Source organism: Syngnathus floridae, chromosome 8, assembly GCF_059516105.1.
Source record: "Syngnathus floridae isolate MCC-2025c chromosome 8, RoL_Sflo_1.0, whole genome shotgun sequence".
NCBI classification, from domain to species: Eukaryota; Metazoa; Chordata; class Actinopteri; order Syngnathiformes; family Syngnathidae; genus Syngnathus; species Syngnathus floridae.
In genome coordinates, this window is record NC_142420.1 from 1,939,290 (window position 1) to 1,954,813 (window position 15,524).

The 15,524-nt window shown below is 42.8% G+C and overlaps 2 protein-coding genes and 2 long non-coding RNA genes across 9 annotated transcripts in view; all 4 read right to left on the reverse strand.

Annotated features, from left to right (window-relative positions):
* Positions 1 to 1,047, reverse strand: part of LOC148393868 (uncharacterized) — a 40,418-nt gene extending 39,371 nt beyond the window's left edge. For 4 of the 5 annotated variants that reach the window (XR_015859840.1, XR_015859842.1, XR_015859839.1 and 1 more), the window contains exon 1: positions 961 to 1,047. This is a non-coding gene — a long non-coding RNA (uncharacterized LOC148393868). The remainder of the gene's footprint in view (positions 1 to 960) is intronic. The other variant, XR_015859844.1, reaches the window with a different exon arrangement.
* A 1,691-nt stretch (positions 1,048 to 2,738) lies between these two features.
* fev (FEV transcription factor, ETS family member) lies at positions 2,739 to 7,298 on the reverse strand. 2 transcript variants are annotated; one of them, XM_088382954.1, is made up of 5 exons: positions 7,205 to 7,298; positions 5,720 to 7,081; positions 5,209 to 5,300; positions 4,680 to 4,751; positions 2,739 to 3,633 (listed from the first exon to the last, which is right to left on the reverse strand). In XM_088382954.1, exons 3-5 carry the CDS (start codon positions 5,291 to 5,293, stop codon positions 3,059 to 3,061), a joined length of 732 nt encoding a protein of 243 aa, XP_088239080.1. In that variant the 5' UTR covers positions 5,294 to 5,300; positions 5,720 to 7,081; positions 7,205 to 7,298; the 3' UTR covers positions 2,739 to 3,058. The 2 variants fall into 2 exon arrangements, with proteins under 2 accessions (XP_088239080.1, XP_088239079.1); XM_088382953.1 differs by having other exon boundaries at positions 5,209 to 7,081.
* A 903-nt stretch (positions 7,299 to 8,201) lies between these two features.
* On the reverse strand, positions 8,202 to 10,348 carry cryba2b (crystallin, beta A2b). The gene is made up of 5 exons (XM_088383700.1): positions 10,189 to 10,348; positions 9,662 to 9,848; positions 8,849 to 8,990; positions 8,632 to 8,774; positions 8,202 to 8,545 (listed from the first exon to the last, which is right to left on the reverse strand). The coding sequence occupies exons 2-5, from the start codon at positions 9,817 to 9,819 to the stop codon at positions 8,398 to 8,400; spliced, it is 591 nt and encodes a 196-aa protein (XP_088239826.1). The 5' UTR covers positions 9,820 to 9,848; positions 10,189 to 10,348; the 3' UTR covers positions 8,202 to 8,397.
* A 4,277-nt stretch (positions 10,349 to 14,625) lies between these two features.
* Positions 14,626 to 15,457, reverse strand: LOC148393873 (uncharacterized). Its single transcript, XR_015859987.1, has 2 exons — positions 15,173 to 15,457; positions 14,626 to 15,094 (listed from the first exon to the last, which is right to left on the reverse strand). It is a non-coding gene; the product is annotated as an uncharacterized LOC148393873 (long non-coding RNA).
* Between the last annotated feature and the right edge of the window lie 67 nt (positions 15,458 to 15,524).

Here is a 15,524-nt window from a genome sequence, read left to right on the forward strand (position 1 = left end):
AACCAAGAGGAGCGTTTCCATATTGCTCCCATTTGGGATATTCGCTTTCACATTGCACCAAAGTGTGTCTTCTGTAGCCTGGAGCCTGCCCCAGATGTACAAATTTGCTTTCTCCCTTTTTTTTTAATCTTCCTAACTGCCTCCTGTGGGTCTATTTCGGTGGTGTCTCTGTGTGCTGTTCTAGTTAATTAACACAATCTCCAGATGGGCGATAGAGTGACTCATTGACTGCAGTGTTGACTTGACACACAGCATCCGACACTGTTGCCTTCTAGAATGGCGCTCACACACTCAGACACACATGCAGACCTAGTTTTCTTTTCACGTAATATATAAAAAAAGATGGAAATACCGTATGAATGTAAAATGACAATTTTAGCCTCAAGGTCAAAAGTGAGTCATTGTGCGTCCATGCTGCAGTGTAGGCCAGGTTCACACATTTGTCAATTGAAGTGATTTTATCAGTCAATCCATTCTTTTTTTTGTATTATATTAAATATGTGTATCACACAAACTAAAGACAATGGCAAAAATAATGCTCTCATATTTTTTTAAAAGAATCTCAGACAAATCTGTTGTAGTACTGAGTCTGACCTATGAGGGGCAGCATGGTGCAACTGCATGGCATCCAAACTGACAGAACACATTCAAGATTCAAAAAATATAAAGGAAGTGTAGTTGTGGAAGAAGAAATAGAAGCAGCTAGGCTAACTATTTGCTTGTTTGGTAACTACACCATGGCTTTAAACAGCTCCTGTTTGTACTGTGGCAAATAACCCAATAAAGCAGGACTCTGTGCTAATGTGCAAGCTAAGCTAGGCTAGGTTAGCCCTGCTAACAGCTTCTGTTTCTTCATTCTGCACCAGCAATAACTTTGTTCCGCATACAGTAATCCACACAATCATTACAAGACACCGTTTGTAGGAAGCAATGTACAAATAATGTCTACATAGAACTTACCAGCCCAACAATGAAATGAGATTTTTGTCTCTGAGGTGCAGACTCTTTAGGTCCAAACCAAAGGTATCCAATTTTTTTTTTGTCCCCTTGAGGGTCGCGGGTCAAACCAAAGCCTTTTATAGCAAATATAACCTGGGTTGTACCATGTTTGAGCAAAGTGGGGGGATGTTTTGCTCCGCTTTTCTTTAAAATCCTGGTTTATAGGCCACAATAGAGTCAATTCAATTCAATGTTTTGATCAAGTCTGGCTTAGTTATATCCAAGCATGTTGCACAGGTTTATTGTTTATTTTTTTACCAATTTATAGGGCAACCTGACTTTGAACACTTAAAGACAATTCTTTTTCCGACCTTCATTGATCCAAATCACCAATTACCCATGAGAAAAACATGCAAAAATACCACAAAAAGTATGATTAATTACGTAATGATGATCCTGTCCCAATTGACAATTTTACATACGTCATGTGAAGTTTGGGCCTGTTTAATGAAACAAATAATAATAATAGATTTTAATGGAAGTGCCGGCAATTGTGCTTGTCACTAAACGTCGCTGGCATAGAACAATTTTATCAATTAGCATTTTAACATATCTGAAAGCTGGGAAAACCCCAAATTTACTCCAGAGACTTTCTCCCATGAGGAATCCATTCTTATTTTGTGGTAGAAGATTTTTTTTCTGTCGATCGTCTCGCCGTCTTGGGAGCTGACAGTGTTCTTCTTCCTGCAGCTCGCAAGGAAAACACCCACCAAGTGTTACGCAAGGGTGCTGATGAGCAGAGTTGCTTAGCAGCAACAGTTGAGGTGAGATTAGCGGCATGCGTGCTGGAGCCTTCCAATAAGGATCACTTTGCTATTATTAACTCAAGATCAAGCAAATCCTCCGAGATGGACTTTGCCTCTTTGTTTGGCAGGACGAGGAGAAAGTTGGACATTTGATACATTTCATATTGTTGGTTGACTTGAGTGCAAGTGTCATTTGCGCGTGCACTGCGGGCATTTTGAGGTTAATCCGTCATTTGCAAATGCGTCGCTGCTCTATATCTGCTCCGTGGACACCTTGTTACGTAAGAGAACATCCAGTGGTGAAGCTACAGCGCCACCACCTGGTTGCAGGGTGGTCATTGAAATTGCCACTCAAAGATGCTTTGCCAGTAGTTAAAAAAATGATAAAATAAATGTTAGAAAAAAGGAAAAATCAAAATAAACATTTGGATGTGGTTTTAGTTTTTTGGGGGGGAAATCTGGCACAAAAGAAATGGTTTTGAAATGACAGAAATTGTATTAACATAAGAAAACGAAGTAAAAATAAAACTACATTTTACACAAATAAAAACCAAAATGCAATGAAGAATAAAAATTTAGCAATCATCAAGCAAAACTGGGACAACAACAGAAATAAAAGAGGAAAGATAAAAGAATAAAATGATTGTTATTCTCATTTAACAGCAATAAACAAACAGGGCATCCTTTTTTGTAAAAACACGACGATTTTCAAACCGAGGACCCCTGTACGAATAAATAGGTAAGGCGTTTATTGTCAAGTACTCGCCGCAAGATGGCGCCAGTCGCCGGCTAATTCAGCACAGCCATTCGTTTGCGTTTAATTGTCACTGAATTACATTCAGATACACCGTGTACGTTCAAGTCATACACGTATGATACAACAACAAAAATAACGTTTTATTTTTCTTTCAGACCACATCAAAGTATATTTTAAACAAACAATCTCGATTGGTGATGTGGTTATCTACAACCCATTCACAGCTTTTTTTTAAATTTTATTTTCTTAAAATTAAAGTACTAAAAGGGCGTCATGTACAGTGCTTAACAAAAATTGATTCGAATTTTGAGAGCAACATGAAGAGCGTTCATGTAGACTTATTAAAACGGAATTTCAAATTGAATTTTGGAACCACACAAAAATAAGTCTGAAGTGAATCAAGCAGGAAAGCCCCGTCAAAAACGTTTTTTTTTTTTTTTTAAGATTGCGCTTGGGTGTAAGCAAGCACGGGAGCGCCGCACACGTCACGTTTCACCCCAGGAAGCCACTGCAAGGTGCGATCCTTTACCTGCATGACGTCACGGCGACCAGTCAGTCAGTTGTAATGGTTATTAATATTGCTGAGCGTGTTGATGCCGTTGACGCAGCCGATGTGGCTCGGCGACACGGTGGCGAAAGGCCCGGGGGGCTGCAGGTTGGTTCCCGGGGGGTGGTGGTGGTGATGATGGTGATGGTGGTAGAGGGCGGCCGACGGAGAGCCGGCCCAGTAGGAGAAGCCCGACGGGCCGACGGCGGGCGCCACGTGCAGGTTGAGTTTGGAGATGCCCGAGAAGGGGATGGGCGAGAAGTTGCCCTGGAACTTGTAGAGGGCCTGCTCGGTGGAGGTGGGCTGGCACACCTGCGCCAGGCCGTGGAAGTCGAACTTGTAGGCGTAGCGCTTGCCGTGCACTTTGGTCATGATGTTCTTGTCGTAGTAGTAGCGGAGCGCCCGGCTCAGCTTGTCGTAGTTCATGTTGGGCTTGCTCTTGCGCTCGCCCCAGCGGCGCGCCACCTCGTCCGGGTCGATCAGCTTGAACTCGCCGTTGGTGCCCTCCCACGCGATGCACGACACGTTGCTGCTGTCCGACAGCAGCTCCAGAAGGAACTGCCACAGCTGGATCTGCCCGCTGCCTGCACGCCGGCCACGTCGCGTCACGTGCAGGAAAGGAGAAAGAGGAAAGAATGTGATTGGTCACGCGCATGCGTCATGATAAATAAAGAAACAGCTGGAATTCATGTAAGAATAATCATATTAATTGTGACATATAGAAATAATGATGATGACTTAAAGTAATTATGATAATGAAATAAAATAATGAAATAATAATAATAACGATGCATGATGACAAATAACATTGATGAGGAGAAAGAAATAAAAGTATTATTAATTGCATATTTTTCATTATTCCTATACTGGATTTCAATATCGATTTGCCAAATTATATCTTATCTTAAATGTCAAACGTTTTATTCTTTTCTTGTCCTTCATCAATTTTTGTTTTGGGCCATAACAATTTTTTTTTTCACTGATAGAATTAGTCTTTGTATTTAATTTGGTTTTACATTAAATGTACAAAATGACTTTCTATTCGCAGAATGCAATTTGGATAGTTTTACGTTTTTACTTTTATTTCTGCTGTTTCCATTTTCTGACATTTTTTTTCCAAAGAGAAATATGATCCAAATGAAATAGCCTATCAATAATTTTCACTCATCTTAACATTTTGTACACATTCCACCGTATCTTATCATTTAAAATGTGTGAAACATTATTATCTTTTTATTTAAAAAATACTATTATTCGCATAGTATAGTTTTTTTATGACTGCTTTTCCAAAAGCATAAGTTATTTTTCGCCGTCTTATAAAATGGCAAGAACCGTAACATGAATTTAAACGCGTCAATTCTTGCCTCCCCTCTTTCTGCGTTATCTTTGATCATTATTTTCTGAGACATGTTCTTAAATTCTGGAGGAAATTAAATATGTTTTTTCTTTAGCCGTAAATATAATGAAATTGTAGCCTACATCTCACAAAATGGAATAAATATAAGACAAACACAGAAATCCACAACATGGAAAACTAGATTAAACAAATGTTAGATTCCTAAATATATTTTGTTGACATTTGGTACATTGACAAAGTATTTATATTTTGCCCTATGTATTTCTGCCTCACCTTTTTGTGCTCCAGTATTGATCGGACCCCACGATGCTCCTTTGTTGTCTTTCAACAGATTTTCTGTCGGATCTGAAATTAGAAACGGGGGGAAAATTAAATCACTTCGAGTAATCAACAGATTTTCCCTTTTACGCGCGCGGCAATCAATGTCTCCAAAAAACTCCGAAATGTAAAGAAAACCCAAAGTGGCTACTGAAGGCCTGTGTCAGAATAAAACGTGTCATTGGAGCCAAAATGCGAAAAAAGCGCTTCATGAAATGCTGCTGCAGCAGCTGCTGCAGCTGAGTGAGGTCTCGCATTGCAGGTCCGGGCGGGTTCGGCTCGGAGGAGCCAGGAAACGCGTCCAGGAAGACGGATTTCCGATTTCCGACAAAAGAGCGGACGAGCTCGCAGATTGAAAAAGGAGGCGAGCGACGCTTGTGGAAGCGCAACGCCGCACAATGGATGAAAAAACGTCGTCGCACACAAACGCTTTTGTAGTTGGGCAAGGAAAAAAAAAATCATTTCGGTGTCCAAAACGACGCACCTGAGAGATACATGTTGAACATGAGCTTTCCTCCGCACTCTCTTCTCATTGTGCTCACTTGGGCACAAAAAGGCTTGGCTTTCATTTGCTTGCTGCAGGCGGAGGGAAAACGGGGGATTTTTATTAAACTTTATCTCATAACTGTGATCTGGAATAAACGCGAGTGGACAGATTGAAGTTTCCAGGCAACTGTCAGCGGCCCCCCATCTCGGAGACAATATTCAGACAGCAATTTCCTCTGCTGCATTGCTTTAATTAAAAGAGCAATTTACCTCTGTCAGCCCGCCTTGGTGCCCACAATAAAAAAAAAAAAAGAAAAAACGCACGGCAGGCGATAGAAATTGGGCCCTTATCAATTTGCCATCGCAGTTTAATAAAGTCGCCGCGTTAAGATCTGAGTTTCTATGGTGAATTGAAGTGTTTGACATGGAAACCAGTTCACGTCTTGCTTGATTTTCCGCCTATTTTGCTCTCTGCAAACAGACAAGGCTGCACTTCGGACAGGATTTACCTTCAAAAACACGCTTGGATGGACGTCAGACAACAAAGACGCTGCAACCTTATGCTGAGAGGAAAAAGGGCTGACAAAAAAGGCGTACAGGGCAAAGACCTTGAAAAGGGAGGGGCACCCCCTCCCCAAATTAACATAATTTGATTTATTGGATGGGTTAAAGAAAATTCAGATTTTCCTGAAAATCCTGAAATACTGAGGAGCATCATTAAAATACAGTAGGTTGGTAGGCCTAAGTGTTCAATGACAAGTCAGTAAAAACATTCAATTACAAATATTGACAAATATTTGATTCCCAAAAACCATAAGACTGGTTCTAAAATGTACCTGCATCATTTAGAAACTATTATAAAACGTATTGCAACCAGTAAAATACAACTTAAAATATCCTTAGAATATACTGTTTGAATATTTATGAGTGATTCTTTTGTTTGTCACTAGAGGGAGCCCACACACCACTAGTGGTTCAGTTCAGTTGTATTTACCTTTTATAAATTTTGAAGAAGGGTTTACCACAATTTCACTGTATTACATGTCGTAGCATTCAAAACACAGAATAAGACTTCCCTTTCAAAAATACAATTGCAACTTATCCGCCACAAAACTCCTTGTTACTGAAAATTAAATGAAAAAATGAAATAAAAATGAAATGTCCTACACTCAAATATTTTTTTTTAACTCAATTAACTGTTCACGTTATCACGTTAACGTGAATATAATCATTTTCGAGTTTTAGCCTGCCTTCTATCACGGTTTAAAGTGGAAAATTATAACATTTTGATTCGATAACGTATCACGAACTGGAGTCAAAACGTCTCGCATTTTAACATGAAAATGATTCTGTTCATTGAAGATAATTGTCAAAATCGCAAAACTTTTGGTGCATGAAACTCAACTTGAAACTAAAATCGTTACGAGATGACATCACATTAAAATTTAAAACAACGTGATATTTAAGTTTTAATTTTTCCTATTGTGGAAGCAAAACACGCACATAAGCAAAAGTGTCATCGTAATCAGGGGAACATAACCGGCGTGTTCTGCAAATCATTTATCCAGTACTGAATAGTGAGCAAACACATTTATTCCGCATCTACATTGTACAAACATCTCATGCATTTTTTTTTCCTTCAAACCCGCTCACACATGCGCTGAAGGCCCTTCACGAGTGGGGGCGGGGGGGAGTCGCCCTCCTCCTCCAGTTCGGACCTTCTCTTTCCCAATGGGGCTGACGGGTGTCTCGCATCCCAGACTTGCTTTAGCTGCCTGCGCCCAAGTACACGTCGCAGGCAACTTAAAACAAGCCTCGAAGGCTGGACTGCGTGATCACTTTCCACCCCGGAAAGACGCGATTCTGCTCCACTGCAGAGAAGCAAGAGTTGAGCATGACACCGTATGGCGCCTTGTCCCGTCCTCGGCTTTAACGCTGCAGTTCCGTTGAGTTTTGTGAGCGTCCAGTCTCTTAAGCGTCCTTGGCTAACTTACCTTTGCGGTCCACCGTGCGCACCTGCACGCAGCGTCAATCCTCGTCGAGTGACAGCACAGCGGTTTTAATCCGATTGCATGCGGAGGAATGCCTATTTGACAAAGGTGTGCACTGTGCACACAGTTACACATTTATTAAAATATCCTGTTTTTTGGGTGTGGGGCTGGGAGTTGATGCAGGCTTGTGGGTGTGTAACGCGGACGCGCACGTCCTGGACCGTGGGAGGGGGGTGCGTGCGCGTGCGCGTGCGCGTGGAGGCAAACACACTCCAGGATCCAAGTGTGTGACTGGAAAATAAATATATTCTGTAACATTAGAATAGTCAAACAAAGGCTAATCGTTCCAGTTCTGTTTTAAACTTGAAGAATTAAAACAAAAGGTTGATATCACAAAAAATGAAACCGGTTTGCCAAAACTCATATAGCTGTGGCATTAGCATCAATCAAAAGAGTTGGAACTCAAACAAAAAAAACAGACTGAGGTATAAAGACGATCATTTAGCCTCTGGCTTCACTAGCAACTGAGCTACAAGTGTTTTTACAAGAAATATTCAGAATTGTTTGACTATCTGCACAGCTAGCTGAACGCTACGCATGGAATCAATATAATTTCTTTAGGAGTACACAGTAAATAGAAATTTTGCCATAGCGGCACTAAACCAGGCTACGCTAGCGAGCGAAATGCAAATTGTGAACACACGCTGACAAAGTGGCAAAGTTACCCAAGAAGTAAACAAACTTGTAGTCCATTTGCCTTATTGGTATGTGAGCTCCCCCTAGTGGCACATGAAATCGTCTCCGCCAGAGCACAGTTCAGTTGTATTTAGCTTTTGGTTATCAGTAAGAATCACATCCAAGGTGTTTTTGATTGAACTTGTTTATTTTTGTTTTTCACTTAAGTACAGCGGTAACGTTGAAACTGTGTGAACTGTCCATCTTATACAGATTCATTAAATGTTTGTAAAAGCAGAAGAAAACATGCATATATGAGAGCAGCCTGGTTTTAAAGAAAAGCCTTTATTTCCTTTATTTTCCATTTCCATAAACACGCTCGAGCACGATGAACAAAGCCGGCACTCCGATTCCCACACGCGGGAAGCCACGCTGAGACACAAAGACCGAGTCCATCGACCGTTGCGCTCGGTCCGGGTGGCGGGCGAGGAGAGCAATCAGTTTTTGGCATTAGGTGGAGCCTAGTGCTGGATCCTGCGGATGGACTGCACCTGGTTGGTGTGAGCCTGGGTGCTGTACTCGTTGTAGTTTCTGTACTCGCCTTGGTGTCTGTCTCTCTCCAGGATGTACTGGTAACCGCGGTAACCGGGGAACTGGTAGGCCACCCAGCTGTCGCCGACACAAGCGTTCAGTAAGAACGACAAAGACCAGAGAGACTAGCTGCATCTTGTTGGGATCGGTGGTCGACAACTTACGCTCCGGAGCTGACTTTGATAGAAGGCACCTCTTTGGTGCACCAGCCCATGGCCTGAAGGGAGGGGTAGTCGTCGCACATCTCAAACTTGCGGCCCTGGAAGTCCTCGCACTCGAACAGCGTCACCTTGCTGTCGCTGTGGTTCTGCGGGAGACCATTTGGAGCTTGAACTCACAGTAAGACACGTGTTTGCAAAATTGAAAAAAAAGAACACTCACGGCACACTTGATGGGCCTGAAGGAAAGGATGTGCTCGGTCCTGTAGCTGCTGTTTCCGCTCCAGGCCTCGTAGCGGGGGTAGTCGCCCTTCTCCAGGATGAACTGCTGCCCCTGGAACTCGGGGTACTCGAAGCCCACCCAGCTACGAGCGGAGCGAGAGATGACGGACGGCCGTTAGGCTCGGACAACGGCGCTAATGAACGCGGCACGCAGCTGCTTTTTTACTGAAAGGCGATGCAAAGCAAACATTTCATTCTGCTGCAGCTGAAGGCGCTCTTCTTATCTGATGGGCAAGCCAGTCAGCCATTGTGGCTCCCGGCCGGCCGGCCTGCAGCCAGATCACACTTGATGCATGCTAAGCAGAAATGCAATAACACGCACGTGCAATTGCCGCCACGTCATAAAAGAAAAACATCACCTTTTAGAGATGATGAATTGGCATCAAGCCATAATCATCCAAATTATATTTTTAGGCTATTTTATAGTTTCCCTTTTTGAATTGGACATTAGTCACAGTGGATCAAAAGTCTTCACACCCCTGTTGAAAATGACAGGTCAAATGATTTTCTCTCGTTGTTTCAAAAATGCGCTTGCATATGTCCGCACCCCCCCTTGTAAATGGGATGTAGTTGTGTTCAGAACTGACCACTCACAATCCACCCAATGTTATTTTTTTTAGGCTTTTTACTTTTTGCTTTCTAGGACAATCCTGGATATTTCGTGCCAAAAATCTTTTAGTAATGTTGAACTCAGGTTAGACCAGGGGTGTGTAGACTTTTGTATTGCAGCCCCGGAACGCGGCATTGTACTTACGGTCCGTTCTCGACCTTGATGGAGCGAATCTTATTGAAGCCTCGCTCCATGATGTTTTGGCACTCCAGCATGAACTCGCAGCGCTTGCCCTGGAAGTTCTCCTCCTCCCAGACGGTGATCTTGAACTGACCCATCTGCTCCAACTGCTGAGTATTCATGGCGGCTCCTGTTGCTGCTGCTTTACTCTCTGAACCGCGAATCAAGAATTCAATTATTAACCATTGGATGCAGTCAAAATGTATATGACCTACTGTAGGTTTGATTATTAAAATATTTAAAAAATCTAACTTCAAAAATGAATCCAACCCGAATTTTTGTCACACATAATTGTAGCATCCTGCGCTATGATATGCAAATGCTAAAGTGAACAAGTCCTAGAAAATTCCAGTACATCATAGAGCACAAATAAAATGAATGCACCCACTTTTATTTTAGAATTATCAGAAATATTATTTTTCTTGCCATTTGCTTAACACATGATTAGCATTTTGGCCTGGGTTGTTAGTCAAATATACTGACATACTTACAGACGGTAATGAAGTGGGGCAGATCCTGCAAAATCAATGACGGGGTAGAGACCCTCGCTTTTATAGAGCCGGGCCCCCATGGCCTGCCGACCTGGCGGCCTTGCAGACTCAGCAGCCCAGCCGGCCTGGCTGAAAAGGCGGCATTAGCTGGCTGCTTTGTGGAGGCTTCGCGGTGCCATTGTCCTCAGAGCCCACCAGCCACTTAGTCATCACTATGCCAAAGGGATAATAGACGCATTCTGGGAGCTGATCCACTCTGGGTTTTTCGCTCTCTCTCACACACATACAAAGAGAGGCGGGATGCCGGAGATAGATGAGAAGAGGAGCTGCTAACCATTTTTGAGGACAAGAAACATAACATGGAGGGGGGGGTCGAAGGGTGCCCCACCAAGTCACAAACAGAGGATGCACAGGTTGATTTTGCACCTTCTGTCATCTAGTGGAAGAGTATTTTATTGTTCTGGATGCCAATTGGCATGCAGAGTTGAACAAAGATTTTGAAGCAGTGGTTCTTGGACTTCATAAGTACCACCTAAAAATGATATTGGAGAATTTAAGTGATGATTCAACTAAAATTCCATAGTGGTGCACAAACGGGGGGGGGGGGGGGCACACACGCACGCACACAAACACACACACACATACACACACACACACACACAAAGTCGAGGAGAAAAATTGTGTAATTGTTCTTTGTCACATTTTGGCATAGATAAATTAACAAAGAAAATATAACGTTGTCCGTGATGCCGTAAGAAAACATTTTGTGCCGTTATAACTAAACAGATGTTATAATGAAGTTGACATTAATTTGTTTGTCAAGGCAAACTATTCAACACAAATCGTGTTGGAAAAAAAACTGCAATAATTGACATTGTTCAGATTATAGGTATTAAAAAAAGTTAATCAGAGACTGCCCACAAAATGACGAGGAGATCGCATAATTTAAAAATCCAAAGAGAAAGAAATGAAAGTACACAGCAGCGCCTAGGCTGAGTGTGACATCTAGTGGTCAGATGTATATTGCAGTCATGGTCAACAAGGCCTTGGAAAAGTGTGTGAGCGATTGAGCGAGCAGCTTTGTAAGCCGTCCATTGTTGTCGGACGTGTTTGTGCGTGTGGAGCAGGTGAAGGTGAGGCAGGTGAAGCTTATGTGGACGCAGATGTCACACGAGGAAAGCTCGGAACCCTTTGTGCTCGCCTTTCCGTAATTTACAATGCACACAATGGGTACTTTCACAAAGTCATAAGATTCGCTCAAAGTTGCGCCTCTAATCGATCAGCAAATTAATCAGCAATTATTTGGATCATTGATAAATGGTCCAAATCCTCCGAATTTTAGCGTGGACTACAAATGAAGACTGTATGACTGTTTTCGCTGGTACTGAATTCACCAAGCCGGCAACCATCTTTGCTTTTCATCGATGCACACAGCACACTTTTTTTTTTTCTATTTGCATGCGATAAGCAAGCACTCCCGTCTACAATATTGCTCTTCTATCTTGACATAGGAAAAATTCCTATCACATTGAATGTTATGATTACAAAAGGTACACGAATGTTATTGTGCGAGTTGTGCTCGAGGATGCGTTTGTGTGTGTTCACACAGCGAGCGAGCTCTTGTTTCCCCAATCACTATGAACACAACTATTTGAATAGTCAGTGAATGCACCTGCACACACACACTGCAGAGTGTTTGCATACACGCACACACACACGTGACATTGTGTCACCGCACCGAATGCCCTTCTTCAGGTGGAAGGTTGCCACGGCAACTAATCCAGGTCAAGATGATGCAAGAAGGACATCTGCCCCTATGACATCCGAGCGTGGACGTCCCGCAAAGCAGCTGGAGGACAATTTGTCACCTTTTCTGTGCCTCGATTATTCCCGAGCTGACGTAGAACGCAATATGGATTATTATGGGATGCGCATTATTGAATTGCGTTGACAGGCACATACAGTACACACACACACACAAGATGTAAATGTCAGGGCAGTGTGCAAACACAGACACACTCAATGACCCATTAATCGTCTCTTTGCTGCCTGGAACAAACAATGTGTTACTTTTGTCTTTTGGAGGTTATCAAGTTAAGAATTGGTCATTTAAGTCCTATCAATTAGTAGAAATGGGTGATTTTCATACACAACGACAAAAACATTGCATTTGATATTTAGCAGCTGCTGCCAACAACAACAAAAAACTACTAGTTGGCCAAGTCAGAGAGGGAACAAGCCTCGGGCATTTGCATGACTCTTGATTATCAGTAACTGTCAGAGGAAACAACACGCACACACACACACACACACATAGCCTCTGGGAGCGACTCAACCAACCATTTCGAGATAGTCGAGCGCAGCGGCGGCAGTTTAGCAGGCTCCACAAATGTAATCATGTCGCTGGTGTCCAGAAACAGACAGTGGAGTCTTAATGCTGCTGAGACAAAAGGCCGACTCAATGTAGAGCAGAGTTCACGAGGTGACTTGTCCATCCACGAGACATGTGGTCCTTAATTCACTCTCTTTATGATGTGAATGATTGAACTCTGCGTGAATGTCCCAAAGATGAGGGCAGAAGGTTTGGGACTGGCCAAGCAGGCAATTGCAGTAGACGTGACCAACAAAGTCCAAAAAAAGCCTCTCTAAACACCATGATGACAACAAAGAAGAGCATGAACGGATGGACCGGCTGAAGGAACAGGAACTAAATACGAGCGCACTGACGAGACAAACAAGGCTCACCTGGACTAGACGGCAGGCAGGTACGACCTGATTGGTCGACACAGGCAACATGGCTGACGAGGACAGCTAAAAACCAAAACGAGACATGGACATGGAACACAAGAACACACATGAAGCCAAACCAAATGTAAACTAGACAACAAAAATAAAGATCAGCAAAATTGGCTTCTAAAAAAAATACACATAAATAAATAAATAAATAAATAAATAAATAAATAAATAAATAAATAAATAAATAAATAAATAAATAAATAAATAAATAAATAAATAAATAATGTTTAATATGTATACATTTAAATAATATATATTTTTATAAAAGATTTTTAAAAAAGTATTTCTTCATTCAACATTCACGAAGCGTAAAGCGGCTGATGGAAAGCTTGTATAGTGGCACTAAAAGTCTACACACCCCTCCCTGTACAAATGTCAGGTTGAAAAAGGGACACCACGTGCACACGTGCCGACATGGAAGGTGATGCGGTCTCATAATAAGGCTGCGGTGATGTCCAATATGAGGATTGTTTTGGGTTTACTGCTGGGAGTGGCCAGACATGGACATGGAGACAAAATTGCTGCAAGCTACTCTGGCTGTTGTGAGGGATGCACCAGCACCGGCACCGGCAGCAGGACCAGTTAGGACTGTCGGTTGCTAGTCGGCAAGGTAACCGCGGCAGGTAACCAGGACGCTGACGAGTGTCACTCTCTATTTTCTCTCTGTTTAAACAAATATTGACTTGAAGAGGCGAATAAGCTCTCAGGCAAAGAACTAAGACGGGCTTCCTGATGACAAGCCAGTTTGAAATGATCTTCACAAAACATTCAGGAGTTGGAGGTTGAAGGAAAGGGTCGTCGGCGCTGCTGCTGTTTGTAATTTACTGAACTGTGTATGAGATTCAGTCTGCCACTTGCTTCTTCTTCTCTGGAAACTTCTTCTTTGGCCTCCCTCCATTATGAGGTTGAAATGAGAGCCATGGCTCCATTCTACATCAGTCCAAATGACAGATGGCCTAAGCAGGTGTGTGTGTGTGTGTGCGTGCATAATGTTTAGTTAACCATTGACATAACCATTAAGTCCATCTCCCGAGTTGCGCGGCGCTCGCCCGTTGCCTCGGGTGATGACGTACGAAGTGGACGGCGATGGAAAAAACAGCCACCCTGAATGCATCACCTGGAAAATGATTATCCAAAAGGCATGAAGAGTGGGTGAGATTATACAGATTAGCATCCCTGCTTTTGCAAATGTCAACTTTTTCATATTGGGTTTCCAGATACAAGATAGTTTCCTATTCATGTCATGTTCACTTACCGTGTGGACTGAATTAGATTTTTCATGTTTTAACATTTTCAAGATGGGAGGGGGGGCTTTTTAGTGATACTGTGACAACAGTAATCTAAATTGTGGTGCAATATTTATTTTCTTTTTTTTTTTTCTAAAAATCTATTCATCTTTGTCCTCAATTGGGGTCACAGGTGTGCTGCAGCTGATCCTAGCTAACTTTTTTTGCGAGTGGCGGTGCATCCTGGACTAGTTGCGGTCACATTCACATCCAAAATCATCATCGAGAACATCCAAATGAGATTCAAACCTAACCTACTGCCTGTGAGGCAGACGTGCTAACTACTAGGTCACCACCGTGCTGCTTTTATGAGCTTCCTTCCTACAAAATAAAGAACCAGACACCTTTGGTCAAATAAAACATATTTCTAGTTTATTTAAAAATATACATTGGGTTGTGTACAAATTGGGTGGCATACACACTCAATAAAACAGGTTTCATTAAACTTGGTGCAAAAATTAAAATTACCATCAACTTGTCCCCGAGGTTATAGTAGCAACTTGTTGGGCAGCTTGTGGATTCAAAGTGTTTATTCTAATGGAGGGTGTGTGGGGGGGGGGGGGGGGGGGGGGGGCGCACACACACATCATTGAGGCTAAGCAACCGTCAAGCAAACTTTGCGTCTCCAGAAGCCGACCCGTACCTGCGTAACGCGAGCCGAACGAACAAAACGTCACCTTCAGGTATTGTACGTGGGGCTCAACGTGAAGCAAATACGGACGCGCGTGGAAAAAAACTGCAGATGTGCTTGGGCTCCAAATTGCGCATTCATTGCGCATGGTGCTCCCTAACAGCTGGCGTCTCTTTTGCGCGCCGCGCAGGACCTTTTGGAGGACACGTTGAGTCAAGTTAGAAGCAGAACAAACAAAAGTGAAGAATTGGGCGTCATATATCAAACTTACCTTGAAAAAGCAGAAGCGGAAGAAGAAGAACGTGATGGAGCAATTGTTTGGCTTCATTCACCTTTTGTGCGCACTGAACTCTAGTCAGGATCAGGTATAAGCTTTTATACTTCTACTCTCTCTCTCCCTCTCTTGCTCTCTCTCTCTCTCTCCTCCCCTCACGATGGATGGACGAAAAGCAGAGAAGCTCCTCGGGGCGCGCAGACACCTGTCGCACGGTGCGTTGCTCTGATCCAATATTGACACAAAGGGAGGGGGAGGGGTGGAGTGAACACACACACACATTCGCACATGAACACACTAATAGAGTCATCCCTCTCTTCTGTGCCAGGCAACGTGTGTGACCTTTGAG

Coding starts and splice junctions, on each gene's coding strand:
- cryba2b (XM_088383700.1), bottom strand. CDS start 9,819: ATGAATACTCAGCAGTTGGAGCAGATGGGTCAGTTCAAGATCACCGTC. Junction 8,991..9,661: donor ATCAAGGTCGAGAACGGACC/GTAAGTACAATG, acceptor CTCCGCTCGTAG/CTGGGTGGGCTTCGAGTACC. Junction 8,546..8,631: donor ATCAAAGTCAGCTCCGGAGC/GTAAGTTGTCGA, acceptor TGTCGGCGACAG/CTGGGTGGCCTACCAGTTCC.
- fev (XM_088382954.1), bottom strand. CDS start 5,293: ATGAAAGCCAAGCCTTTTTGTGCCCAAGTGAGCACAATGAGAAGAGAG. Junction 4,752..5,208: donor GTTCAACATGTATCTCTCAG/GTGCGTCGTTTT, acceptor TTCTAATTTCAG/ATCCGACAGAAAATCTGTTG. Junction 3,634..4,679: donor CAATACTGGAGCACAAAAAG/GTGAGGCAGAAA, acceptor GCCGGCGTGCAG/GCAGCGGGCAGATCCAGCTG.